General features: G+C 42.4%; 1 protein-coding gene and 1 pseudogene across 1 annotated transcript; one reads left to right on the forward strand and one right to left on the reverse strand.

Moving 5' to 3' along the window:
• Nucleotides 1-2236: 2236 nt before the first annotated feature.
• LOC119278922 lies at nucleotides 2237-7133 on the forward strand (annotated as a pseudogene).
• Nucleotides 7134-9699: 2566 nt separating this feature from the next.
• Nucleotides 9700-14061, reverse strand: LOC119280311 (wall-associated receptor kinase 2-like). Its single transcript, XM_037561202.1, is given in 7 exon segments — nucleotides 9700-10901; nucleotides 10975-11124; nucleotides 11622-12098; nucleotides 12203-12596; nucleotides 12598-13000; nucleotides 13056-13255; nucleotides 13999-14061. Coding segments are annotated over 7 exon segments (2889 nt in total).
• Nucleotides 14062-14411: the final 350 nt, after the last annotated feature.

The following is a 14411-nucleotide window of genomic DNA, read 5'->3' on the forward strand; positions in this document are numbered from 1 at the left end:
CCCCGCCTAACTGTGTACGAAGCCTGGGGAGACTTATTCACAGGCGCCGCAATGGCCTCAACAGCGTCTCCCTCAACCCTTAACCCTACTAAGAACCCAACCAACACCCAGATCCGGTGGATCACAAAGGGACCCTCTCTTGTTGGCCTGGCGAAATCTAACCACTCGCGAGATCCATTTAGGTTACTGTCTACTTTTGGTGTATATGTCATCTTTTTGTTTTTTTTATTGTTTATTGATGCTCAACGATGCAATATGGATCGGACGGGGCATGGAAACTAAAAAAATGTTGTTTGGTAGTGAAGTTATAGAACTTTTTTAGGGGAAAATGATTTTTTAGAAACACTTTTGAGACTTTGATAAAGAGGATTCAATCGGATTGAAGCAACGATATTGTCACCCTTTCACCCGCACAAACACTACCAATAAGTCAGGACAAGAACGCTCGAGTATGGGCCGCATTATGGGCTTGGGCCGTCTTTCCATTTTATTTCCTTCATTTCCCCAGGCAAAAAACGAGGGCCCAACCCAATGCGTGGTGCGACCACATTCCTATCTGTGCTCGTCCACCCCTCAACAACAACAACAACAACAACAACAACAACAACAACAAAGCCTTTAGTCCCAAACAAGTTGGGGTAGGCTAGAGGTGAAACCCATAAGATCTCGCAACCAGGTCATGGCTCTGTCACATGGATAGCAAGCTTCCACGCACCCCTGTCAATAGCTAGCTCTTTAATGATACTCCAATTCTTCAGATCTCTCTTAACGGATTCCCCCATGTCAAATTCGGTCTACCCCGCTCTCTCTTGACATTTACTGTTAGTAGCTGTCAGTTAGCTTATCTTCTACTAGGCGGGGCTGAAGATTGCCAGACGGCTGCCAGGGTTGATGGGGATGTCATCCACAACCGATTGCGCGGTACGGTTCCACATTGACATGAGTTTCTTTGCAGATTGACTTCTGTATATCTAACCTCTCTCCAGCGGCCAGAATTTTTACTCCGATATGCCCTCGGTTCCAGGTGCAGCCTGAGCAAAGAGCAGCTGAAATTGGGGATGATTTCAGGTACTGTTACTAGCTGTAAGTAAGTAAGTTATCTTATCTTCAACTAGGCGAGACTGAAGATTGCCCGACGGCTGCCAGGGTTGATGGGGACGGCATCCACAATCGATTGCGCGGTACGGTTTCACATTCACATGAGTTTCTTTGCAGATTGCTGGCCTTCTCACTAGCTCATATGTTACCATCAATTTGCACGGCAAGAGCTTTCAGTAGTAACTATTTTGGCATGAATCCCCTTCCCCTGTCATGTTAGCAATTATTTTCTCTGTGCAGCATGAACCACAAGACTAATATTGCGATGTGATCCGCTGTGGGTAGAAATCAGCCGGCCCGCCAAGACTTGTCAATGCCCTCTTTGATGGGCTAGAATATCCTGCACAAGCCGGCATGAATTGACTGACTTGCGAGGTCGCAGGTCGACCCCATTAAAAGTAGCCCTGTATAATAATATGACAATGTCCATGTCGGCCTCACTACACTTATCAAATCAACAACAGCTACAGGCGTGGAATCCGTGTACAGGTGCGCATGTCTTGTTAATTTCCACTTGAGTCTGCATCTCTAACTACTTGCCAGCGGTCACAATATTTTGCTTCTGTATGCACATGGGTGCAGCTTGAACAAACAACAGCTAAAATTGGGGATGAATTCAGATACTGTTAGTAGCTGTTAGTAAGCTTATCTTCCACTAGAAAGGACTTAAGATTGCAAACAGCTGCTATGGTTGATGAGGACAGCATCCACAATCAATTGCGCGAGACCCTACTCGTCAGTTTTCTGCGCAGATTGTCGTTGCTTTGCCTGCTCATATGTTGGCCTCAATTTACACGGCAAGGGTTTTCAGCTGTGCCTTTCTCCATTAAGTTTGGCATGAATTTCCTGTCATGATAGCAATTCTTCTCTCCGTGCAGCATATGAACCACAAGCCAAATATTGCGATGTGATTCATTGTGGGTAGAAATCCGCCATCTGGCAAAGACTTGTCAATATAATGCCCCCTTTGATGGGCTTGAATAACTTAACCTGCACAAGACGGTAGGCATTGACTCGACTTGGAGAGGTTGCCGGTCGATCACATGAAAAGTAGCCCTCTATGTATTCTATAATGTGGCCATCTCGGTCTCACTCGATCAGTCACTCATCAAATCAACCACAGCCACAGGCACCGGAGTTCAGTCCAGGATGGGTTCTTCTTATGGCCATTCACTGTGTCTTCTTCGATTGGATAACATATATACATCGTCGCTCTGGTGCCTGACTTGGATTTCTTGAGTGAAAGTTGAGGGGCCACATAAGGTGTATAGATAGATCATGGCCGTCTTGCTGCCAATGATGTATGCATCACTCTTTCTGCCAGCATCCGTGGCTGTAGCCAGCCACGATCCTGAAGGGAGTTGGGCACATCCAGGTGCCACTCTTGAAGGTTGCCCAACGAGCTGCGGCAATCTGAGCGTCGACTACCCCTTCGGCATCGGATCCAGGTGCTCCCGTGGTCCAGATTTTAATCTCACTTGCTTGCAACGACACCACTAAGCCCCCCACGCTCTTCCTGAGCGACGGCATCAGTGAGGTGCTCGATGACCTTGCCGTTAGCTTTCAGGATGATGACATTCTTGACAAAATCTTCAGTACCTCCTTCCGGCATACCATCCTCATGAAACCTGGTGTCCATGTCTATGACTGGTCTTTCAAACCGCCCGGGAGGTCCTTTGTACATCGGGCAAACAGCTCTAAACATCACCGGCTGTGACCTGGACGTGTATTGGGTCAATGACAATGCCGGCACTACCACACGGGCCTGCAGAACTGTGTGCCCAGACCAAGGGATCACAGAGACGGTGGCTAGGCACCATTGTAACGGCACCGGCTGTTGTAGTTTTAATGTTGGTGGCCTTGACAATGGTGCTTTTCACCTTAAATTTGTCCAGGGGCACAAAAAAATCAACAACGGTGCAGGGTCTAAGTCTAACCGGACTGCTCCACTGTGGGATAGAATCAGTATAACAGATGATGGTGGTGTCATGATTTTGTGGCAAATAGTGGATCAACCCAACTGTGTTGCTGCCATGCGAGACAGGACAGCATACGCCTGTGTCAGCAAACACTCCGACTGCTACGATGTAGAAGGCTACATCTGCGTCTGCAACCCCGGCTATTCAGGCAACCCCTTCATTAAAGAAGGCTGCTCCAAAGACAAAGGTAACTACTGTCAATCAAGCGACTGGACACATACAACTTCGTTAGGTATTTTATAGGCGTTGAAACTTGAATATGTACTAACCTTCTACCACTCAAACTAGGGTATAATCCAATTCCGAGTAGGGTTGACTGTACTCGTCGGTGTGGTAACATTACTGTGGAATTCCCGTTTGGCTTAGAAGAGGGTTGCTTTGCCCGGGAAGAGTTTCAACTCAACTGCACAAATACAACGTCATCGGCTGTTCTAATGCTGGAGGATTTTGAGGTGGCCGGCATGAATATTGAAAAAGGGACCTTTGAGTACAACGACCATAGCCCTGTAGAACAAATATCTGGAGGACGCATCCTTTTTGTGGGTTATGAGTTTTTATCCTCTCTGCAGTGGGTAGCTGCCAATCTAAGTTGCCTAGAAGCCCAACTTGATACATCTGGATATGCTTGTGTGAGTATCAACAGCAGGTGCGTGGGAGTAAATGCTACAATTGACTATAGATTTTCTGAAGCTACTAAAGAAGACACCTATGTCGGTTATCGTTGTAAATGCACTGACGGCTTCAAAGGAAACCCATACATCCAAAATGGCTGTCGAGGTACCCTCTATCTCTCACACACATGCATGCACGCATCGCACATAATGTATATAACCATTTCAATTTCATATGGCATCTACCTAGTAGATTGTTTCTGGCTTCCGTTGCACGCATGTCGTGCATACAAGATAACTTTCATTATCCATTAATTAGGATTTTCTTCGCCATTCCAAAGTGTAAAACACGTCTCAAGAGTCAAGTTTGACCAACACTTGTACCATTGGATTTGTATCTAGAAGTATTGTCCAATGGCATCACTTAGGTATTACTCCCTTCGTCCGGAAATACTTGTCATCAAAATGGACAAAAAAGGATGTATCTAAAACTAAAATACATCTAGATACATCCCCTTTTATTCATTTTGATGACAAGTATTTCCGGATGGAGGGAGTACATAAATCACATTATATTGGTTTAGTTATTTTTAGGTTGAAATCTTTGGATGTGTGGTCGCTTTACAGTTTGGAACAGAGGGAGTACCAATGTTACTACCTCCATCTTAAAATACTTGAAAACTACTCTGCCAAACATCTACTCCCTCCGTTCCTAAATGTAAGTCTTTGTAGAGATTTCACTAGGTGGACTACATACGGAGCAAAATGAATGAATCCACACTTAAAATGCATTTATATACATCCGTATGTAGTTCATAGTGAAATCTCTACAGAGACTTATATTTAGGAACAGAGGGAGTATATGTCTAGATGTTTATTGATAAAGCCTATATAGATTTTCTATGTACATCATGAAAACTAGTTTTACAGTGTTTGTACTTACATATTTGTTCAAAGACGAACAGTGTTTGTACTTACATATTTATTGAAAGGCTAACAGTGAATGTTGCTCATCACTGGAGTACCTGGGTAATTTGAGTTTGCCCAAAAGATTAAGTAAGTGCAAAATTGGGAGAAGACGGGTCCCTAAATTTTTCATGAAGTATGCTTAGAAGTTAGAACCCCAACTTGGAAATTAATCTAGGCTAGCATATATCAGTGAAGCAAATTTATACTCTTACATGTAGGCTGGATGGCTGATCATTGGCTCTCAAGTGGGAGTCACAACATTTGATCTTGTAGAGACTTTTTGACGTGAGGTATATTTTAGTGCGTAAAACTTGTTGGAAATATTCCAAAATACCAAACACCCAAACTGCCGTTAGAGAAAATCAGAACTACTACTAGATGCCATATTAAATCAGAACTTGGCATCGGGAGTTTCTGCTTCAAAGTATTTGTTCATTGAGAATGTATTTGGTCTATGGCCCGTTCATAGTATGTCATTTAATATGGCACGCATGATAATTTCTCATTAACTCCCACATTATGTGTTTTATTGTGAAATGAAGAGAGTAATTGTTAAATTTCTACAAAGAAGTTGCACAAACATATAAAAATATGTGTGTTCTTTTTGCTGGTGAATTGTCATTACATTGCGAAAATTACTACTCCACTTTCTATTTGCTTTATACCATCTATGTAGGTTACAGTCAATTGTATTTTGTGTTAATCGAGGCATGTACTCTGTGCTATGTTATTTAATTACTTCATTGACGCACAAGATCTTGTTAATTTCAGATATTAATGAATGCCTCCAACCAAACATCTGTAAAGGGAACTGCCATAATATTGAAGGAAGCTTCTATTGTACGGAGTGTCCTCGCAGTACCGAGTATGATCTGGACAAAATGCAGTGTACAACAACAAAACAACATATTCTGCTTTCAGGTAACACTAAATTGTTGTTATATTTGATAAAAAGTATAAAAAGAAACTTAAAAGAGCTTCATGGCTTCAGGTATTATTATTGGGTTGTGTGCTGGCTTCGGCATTCTAGCTCTGAGTTTTAGTGCAACATTTCTCATTCGTAGATGGAATAGAAATGTTCAACGGCAACTACGGAAGAATTGTTTCCAGAGGAACCATGGTCTTCTCCTTGAAACGTTGATATCATCTGATGAAAGTGCAAATGACAAAGCAAAGATTTTCTCGTTACAAGAGCTAGAAAAAGCAACAGACAACTTTGATAGGGCACGCATCATTGGGAGTGGGGGCCATGGCACGGTTTATAAAGGCATATTATCTGATCAACGTGTGGTTGCAATAAAAAGGCCTAAGGTTATTGAGCAGGCAGGGATCACTCAATTCATCAATGAGGTCGCAATCCTCTCGCAAATAAACCATAGAAACATTGTAAAGCTCTTTGGCTGTTGTCTAGAAACTGAGGTTCCACTGCTCGTCTATGAACATATGTCTGGTGGCTCACTGTCTCAATTCCTCCATGCGGACTCAAGCAATAGTTTTTCTTTGTTCTGGGATGATTACTTAAGGATTGCCATGGAAACAGCAGGAGCACTATCTTATCTCCACTCCGCGGCTTCAATGTCAATCTTCCATCGTGACGTGAAATCGTCAAATATACCCTGGACGGGAAATACACAGCTAAAGTTTCAGATTTTGGTGCTTCTAGATTGGTTCCAATCAACCAAACGCACATTGTTACGAATGTGCAAGGTACATTTGGGTACTTAGATCCAGAGTATTTTCATACCAGACAGTTAAATGAGAAGAGTGATGTGTATAGTTTTGGTGTGGTACTAGTGGAGTTGCTTCTTCGAATGAAGCCTATCATCACAAGTGAATCAGGCACAATGCAGAATTTATCAAACTACTTCCTAAGGGAGTTAAGCGAGGGAGGGATCGCCGATATACTGAATTCTCAAGTCCTTGAGGAAGCAACTGAGGAAGAGATTATCAATGTCGCCACTCTCGCGGAACGGTGCTTAAGACTGCATGGTGAAGAAAGACCCACCATGAAACAAGTTGAGATTGAGTTGCAGACTTTACGAACAACTAGAGCAAGCTCATGTCAAGATCCAAGCAATGAAGAACAAACACAGCCAACCTTGTTAACTCAAGGAGCTGAAGTTGATTTCCAGTCGTCAGCCACGGAATTGGGTTGCAGAGTCAACTTAGAGTCGAGCCAAGGGTGCTATGACTTGCAGCAAGAGTTCATGGAATCAGCTAGTCTAGCGCGCTAGATGCGTTTAGTGAAATTTACATGGCCTATTTGTTATATATTTCCTTTCGTGAACTCACGACTGGGATTGAAATTTAACTAATCATCGATAGTGTAATATTTTTGAACAAAATAGTACTCCCTCCGATCCATATTAATTGACGCTGCTTTAGTACAACTTACTTTCTACTAAATTGTACTAAAGCAACGTCAATTAATATTGATTGAAGGGAGTACAATATACTTGTCTGGTACTGTGCAAGGTAGGGTGTTGAGTTTATGTCCAGGTAATCTATACCTACTAATAAAGCAAGGTGCGTTTCGTCAAAATTTTCATCCGTTCACCGCCGAAAAGAAATTTTTTTCTAACCGAGGTGGTACTAAATTTTATGCGTTTGTCTGCTAGAAAAAGAATTTTCGTACGTGGGCCGCGCGCTGTGGCCTAGTGAAGCCAGCCAACTTATTTTTCTGTCCACGCAGCTGTGTAATTTCTATTTTCCGCAGCAGGCGACAAATAGTCAGATTTTCGCATAGGACAATCAATAATAGGCTGCCCCATTTTTCTTCCTTTCTATGTTTTACTTCTATTTTTATTGTCCTTTCCTTCTCCTTTTTTCCCTTCAAAGTTTATTTTTTATTTTAGAATTTATTTCATAAATAAAAAATTGTCAAAAACGTTCAGAATAAAAAATAAATAAATTTTAAAAAATGTTCAGAATTCCAAAATTTTGTTGCTATTTAAAAAAATATTCGCAACTTGCAAAAATTTGCCAATTTCTAAAACAATTATTGTTTTTAAAAAAATTTCAAGATTTCTAAATAGAAAATGGCATTTAATAAAATGCTCCTAATTTGAAAAATATTCATGTTTTAGTGAAACTTTCAGAATTAAAAATAATTTCCGTGTACAAAAGATACACATGTTCTAAAAATCTTATGAATTTTCAACATGTTCCCTTTTAAAAAATGTTCACAAATTGAAATAATGTTCATGTTTTTATAAAAAAGTTGGTGTTTTCAGAAAATGTTTGTGAATTTGCTAGAAAAAGAATTTTCGTACGTGGTCCGCATGCTGTGGCCCAGTGAAGCCAGCCAGCTTATTTTTCTGTCCACAAAGCTGTGTAAATTCTATTTTCCGCATTGGGGGACATATAGTCATATTTTCGCATAGGACAATCAATAATAGGCTGCCCCATTTTTCTTCCTTTATGTGTTTTACTTCTATTCTTATTGTCCTTTCCTTCTCCTTTTTTCCCTTCTAAGTTTATTTTTTCTTTTGAATTTATTTCATAAATAAAAAATTCTCAAACACGTTCAAAATAATAAATAAATAAATTTTGGAAAATGTTCAGAATTCCAAAATTTTGTTGCCATTTTAAAAAATATTAGAAACTTGCAAAATTTTGCCCATTTTCTAAAACAATTATTGTTTTTAAAAATTGTTTGAGATATCTAAATAGAAAATGACATTTCATAAAATGCTCCTAATTTGAAAATATTCATGTTTTAGTGAAACTTTCAAAATTAAAAATTATGTCCGTGTATAAAAGATACACATGTTCTAAAAATCTTATGAATTTTCAACATGTTCCCTTTTAAAAAATGTTCACAAATTGAAATAATGTTCATGTTTTTATAAAAAAGTTGGTGTTTTCAGAAAATGTTTGTGAATTTTAGAAGATGTACCCTTTCATATTTTGTTCGCGCTTTTCTAAAAGTGTACATAATTTTCAAAAAACAGTTCATGATGTAAAAACTTATTGATGTTTTCTAGAATATTCAGAAACTTTATACCTTAAAATCCCCTCGATTGAAAGAGTAGATTGAATAACTCATGGGCCTTCTCCGGCTATGATGACGTAACAAAACTCTTAAATGCTCTCAGTCCATGAATGGAGAAATAGCGGATTGATTCCTTCACACGTGACGAAATCGAGAAGCTAAATGTTCCTTTTTCATGTGCACACAGGGTTTTGCTTGCACATATAATTCTCACTGACTTTAAATGCATACTATTTTATCTCCCGTTGCAACGCACGGGCATATGTGCTAGTTAAATTAATGAATTGTACTACAAAATAGTACTAGTACAAAGTATTGTGATCGTAAGCTTTGGAATGGAACAAGATCACCTTTGTATTCCGTCATGCATTTCTAATTGACATGTCAGTATGAATTATTACACGGCAAAGCATTCATCCTATGATTTGTTATTTAGCTTGGTCATGAACGGATATTGCACCCGGGTTCGGAACTGAGAAATTTGTGACCAAGGGAAATGATGTGCTCACCGTTTTTTGCACCCTGAAAAAAAGGCAATATGGATCTTTATTTCTTCAATTAATGCTCCAATTCTCTCTCTCTCTCTCTCTAATAACACACACCGAACTGCCTGTCATTTGTGCTAGGAGAGAACGCCAAGATGCCAAAAACGATAAATCCGCGCCAACATGTGTTGTCGAACATATGATCAATATTACAGGCCAGCAACTCACTTGACACTTCCAGATAATAATCAGTTTGCATAAACAAAGTACAGAAGAAGCAACAAGCCAAGAAGAACACATGAAAACGTACAAGGAAATCCCATTACAATAGGAAACTTGTACCATTACAATACCTGTAACCCTACCTAGTAGGGGGAACAAGCTATGTTTTATTGACTGCCTATAATACAATCCCAATCGACAGAGTTTACGAAAGAAAATATCATCATCTACTACAAAAATTCAATAAACACATGTAGCATGGTCGACAAGCAGATGCCACGAACTCTAACATGTAGGTAAGTTATATAATTCTTGTAAAAGAGAACATGTAAGCCATAGTATCATTGGTTGTCTCTTGACCGTAACTTGATTCTGTCACCCAAATGCATCGTAGACGACTGGAGAGCAACTCTAGCTCTTCGAGTTTGTAATCTTGACTGCATTTGTTCTTCATTTATTGGATCCACTTGGAATAACTTCGTCCTTTTGGTTCGTAGAATCTGCAATTTCACCTCAACTTGTTTCATGGTGGGTCTTTCTGCACCGCGCAGTCTTAAGCATGCCTCAGCAATACTGGCAACATTGTTGATCTCTTCCTCACTTGCTTCCTCGAGGATCTGAGAGTTGACAATACCTGTTATCCCTCCCTCACGAAACTCCTGGAGGAAGTAGCTTGACAAGTTCTGTATGGTGCTTGATGTGCTCGTGAAAATAGGTTTCATTCTGAGAAGCAACTCCACAAGTACCACACCAAAGCTGTACACGTCGCTCTTCCCGTTCAGCTGTCTGGTATGGAAATACTCTGGATCTAAGTACCCAAATGTACCTTGCACATTGGTAACAATGTGTGTTTGATCAATTGGAACCAGTCTAGAAGCACCAAAATCTGAAACTTTAGCTGTGTAGTTCTCGTCCAGGAGAATATTTGAGGACTTCACATCACGATGGAAGATTGATATTGAAGCTGAAGAGTGGAGATATGATAGAGCTCCTGCTGTTTCCAGGGCAATCCTCAAGTAATCACTCCAAGACAAAGAAAAACCATCACTTGAATCAGCATGAAGAACTTGAGATAGTGAGCCACTGGATACAAAGTCATACACCAAGAGTGGAATCTCCGTTTCAAGACAACATCCGAAGAGCTTTACAATATTTCTGTGATTTATCTGAGACAGGACTGCAACCTCATTGATGAATTGACTAATCTCACACTGCTTGATGACCTTAGACTTTTTTATTGCAACAACAGACTGATCAGATAATATGCCTTTATAAACCATGCCATGCCCCCCGGAGCCGATGATAAGTGTAGGATCGAAGTTATTTGTTGCTTTTTCTAGATCTTCTAACGAGAAAATCTTTGTTTTGTCATTTGCACTTTCATCTGATGATATCAACGTTTCTAGAAGAAGACCTTGGTTCTTCCGAAAATACTTCTTCCGTAATTGCTGTTGAACATTTATTTTCCATCTATGAATTAAAAGTACTGCACTAAAACTCAGAGCTAGAATGCCGAAAACACCAGACAACCCAATGAAAATACCTGAAGAGATTATGCTCTTTAAGTTTCCTTGTATTTATTTTAACAAATCAATATAACAACAGTTTAGTTTTACCTGAAAGCAGAATGTGTCGTTCCGTTGTTGTACACTGCATTTTGTCTAGATCGTACTCAGTATTGTGAGGACAATCGGTACAATAGAAGCTTCCTTCGATATTATGGCAGTCCCCTTTACAGATGTTTGGTTGAAGGCATTCATTAATATCTGAAACTAAAAGATCTTGATAAGATGCACTAAAAAATGTATATGCATATTACATAAGACAGAATGCAATAGGTCATCCAGTTAACATGGAAAACTATTGTTATTATCCAATTAAATGATATACTCCCTCCGTCCGAAAATACTTGTCATCAAAATGGATTAAAAGAGTATTTCCGGACGGAGGGAGTACATAGATGCAACTTTGGGTGTAAAGTTCGAGGCATCATATGCTTTTAAAATTAGCACACACCTTCTAATAAATGTGTACTACAACTCTTTTTCGAAAGTTAGGTGGGCGTACCCATTTTCTCTATATGTGTCCACAACCCATCATGTGCACAAGTTAAGATGTAAAATGAGTTAATGATCCTTTTAAATACTACGATCACTTTACCTCTTCCAAGCCATTTAAGCCGGGGTAGATGGTGAAAACATTGTAACGACTACACTCCTGATTTCAGCAATAAACATGGACAGATACAGCACAACAGATGTACCTTGACATCCACTTTTGGCGTATGGATTTCCTTGGAAGCCATCTGAGCATTTGCAGCGGTAACCAATGTAGTGACTTTGACCAGAGTAAATTTCAACATTTAATGCCAAGCACTTGCTTTTGATACTCACACAAGCATAACCAGATATATTCTGTTGGGCCTCTACGCAACTTAGATTAGCTGCAACTCACTCCATAGAATGGATGTAGCCATGTCGAACAAAAACCGGAGGCCCTGGAAATATCTCGTATTGTGGTTGGTAAGATCTTACCTTAATGGTCCCTTCGTTAACATTCAGGTTCATTACCTCTTGAAACTCAAACATGAGGACAGCTGATGATGTCAAATTTGACCAAAAACAGTTGAGTTGGAATTGTTCCCTGGCAAAGCAACCCTCTTCTAAGCCGAATGGGTATGGCACCCTAATGTTACCACACCAACGGGTACAATTAGCTCTGCTCGGAATTGGATTATACCCTATAGTTTGACCAGTAGAAGGTTAGCATGCATTCAAGTTCTAATGTCCAAAATACCTAATCACGGCTATGTATTTGGTCACCTGATTAAGAAAGAAAGTTTACCTTTGTCTCTGGAACAGCCATCTTGAATGAAGGGGTTGCCTGCATAGCCGGCACTGCAGATGCAGTTGTAGCCGTCGGTTGATGTCACGCTATAGTCGCCGCACAAGGAATGCTTGCCGATACAAGCATACGCTGTCCTGTTTCGCACGGCGCTAGCACAATTTTGTTGATCCACTATATTCCACAAAACTGTGCCGCCGCCACCGTCACTTATGCTGATTCTATCCCACAGCATAGAGGTCTGGTTTGAGCGTGTTCCGGTGCTAGTTTTGCCGTGGTGGTGGACAAATTTGAGCTGAAAAGCAACAGGAAGCAGGCCTGTCATAGGAAAACGGCAACATCCGATGCCACTGCAGTTGAGCCTAGCCATGGTCTCTGTGATAACTTGGTCCGGGCGGGCACACAGTCGTACAGATCCATGTTGTTCTGTGTGTGTTGCTGTTGACCCAATACACATCCAGGTCGCAACCAGTGATGTTCAGAATGGTTTCCCCACGGCTGAAGGATCTACCAGGAGGTTGGAAAGACAAGTAGTAGACATGGACACCAGATTTCATGGGGATGGTACGCCAGAAGGAGGTACTGATGCTTTTGTGAGTGTGGTAGTAATCCCCACCGCTACCAGCAACGATGTTGTCGATCACCTCGGTGATTCCGTCGCACAAGAAGAGCCTGGGAGGCTGAGCAGTGTCATTGCAAATGAGGTTGAAGTCAGGATCCCGAGAGCACCTTGATCCGATGCCAAAGGGGTACTCGAAGCTCAGATTGCCACATCTCTTGGGGCAACCATCAAGTGTGGCAAGTGATGGATGTGCCCAATTCCCTTGAGGGTGAGAGCCCGGTTGGAAAAAAAAAACCATCAAGTGTGGCAAGTGATGGATGTGCCCAATTCCCTTGAGGGTTGTGGCTTGTTACAGCTCCAGATGCTACCACCATTAGCTTTCCTATTGAGCCGAGTATCAGCAGAGAGAGTGATGCGTACATCATCGGCAAGAAGCCGATGATCCACACACCTTTCACAGCTCCCAATTTCACTCGAAATTCAAGTTCAGGCTGGGGACTTAACAGTGGTATTTGGTGAATGTCTCAGCTGAGAGGCCTTCTCTTGTATGTACCACTTTCATGACTGGCAAATTTATGGTGGCATGGCGAAGAACAAGAAAAGTAAGGACTCCAGAGGATGTTGATTTTTTCTTGTGGTGTTGCTGCCGCAGAGTGACCTCTCAAGTCAGTCAATGCGTGACTTGTCCTTTCCCCTGCTCCGCCCTCCCGCCTCGCCTCCTACAAGTTCTCACACACATATCGGAAAGAGTCTACCAACACTCGCATGACCGTTAGGCGACAGGGCATCATCGCATGACCGTTAGGCGACAGGGAGGCGATCCGGGGCGATCTCCGCGCCCGACGGCGGAGCCACCGCCCGATGCCGGCGATCGCCGCCGGGTGGGCGGTCGCTTCTGGGCCCTCGCCGGATCTGACGATGATGATGCGGACGAGGATGGAGCGGAGCCGCCGGGGGAGTCACCGCCGTCTCCTACGCCGTCGGACCTAATCTGTGAATTCTTTCATTCAGGTTACTCGGAAGAGGAAGTAGCGACCACGGTGGACAAGGTGGTTCCCAGAGACGATCTGGCTCGTGAGGGGCTGCACGATGGAGAGAAGATCGAGATTGTTCGCCGGATCGTGCATAGAAGGACGGCGCCGTCGGCGCTTCGTCCATGGAAGGGACCTTTACCCAAGGTATGTTTGCCGAAGCTCACTGTGTTTGATCTGATCCGACCGGATGCGTGGGTTACGGTTAAGAGGAAGAAAGGACGGAGGTTGTTGTCCCGGAATGTGCGTCCGCCGGCGCCGGCCATGGAGGCCACGGCGACCGAGATTCGATCGACGAGGGCGACCGCGCTCGCTCAGCTGCTTGGTGCGGCCGGGCTGGATCGAGAGCCTTCGGGCCTCGTTGCCAATGGGCCGGACAATAATGGGTATGAGGCCCATTATGTCTTTCAAGGCCGGTCCGTTGAGTGTTTTCTGCCATGCACGTCCGATCCTTCGATCGTCCCAGCGCAGTCGGTACGTGCCGCTAGGGTTCATCGCCAGGGGAGTCGTGGTTTCCCGCAGTGTGGATCGGGCAGGGCGAGGAGGATCCCGCCGCTGCTAATGGCTGGACGTGGAGCGGGACCCCCTCCTGCTGCGAGTACCGCGGGGGGGGGGG

The sequence above is a fragment of the Triticum dicoccoides genome, chromosome 3B, assembly GCF_002162155.2.
Source record: "Triticum dicoccoides isolate Atlit2015 ecotype Zavitan chromosome 3B, WEW_v2.0, whole genome shotgun sequence".
Taxonomy (NCBI): Eukaryota; Viridiplantae; Streptophyta; class Magnoliopsida; order Poales; family Poaceae; genus Triticum; species Triticum dicoccoides.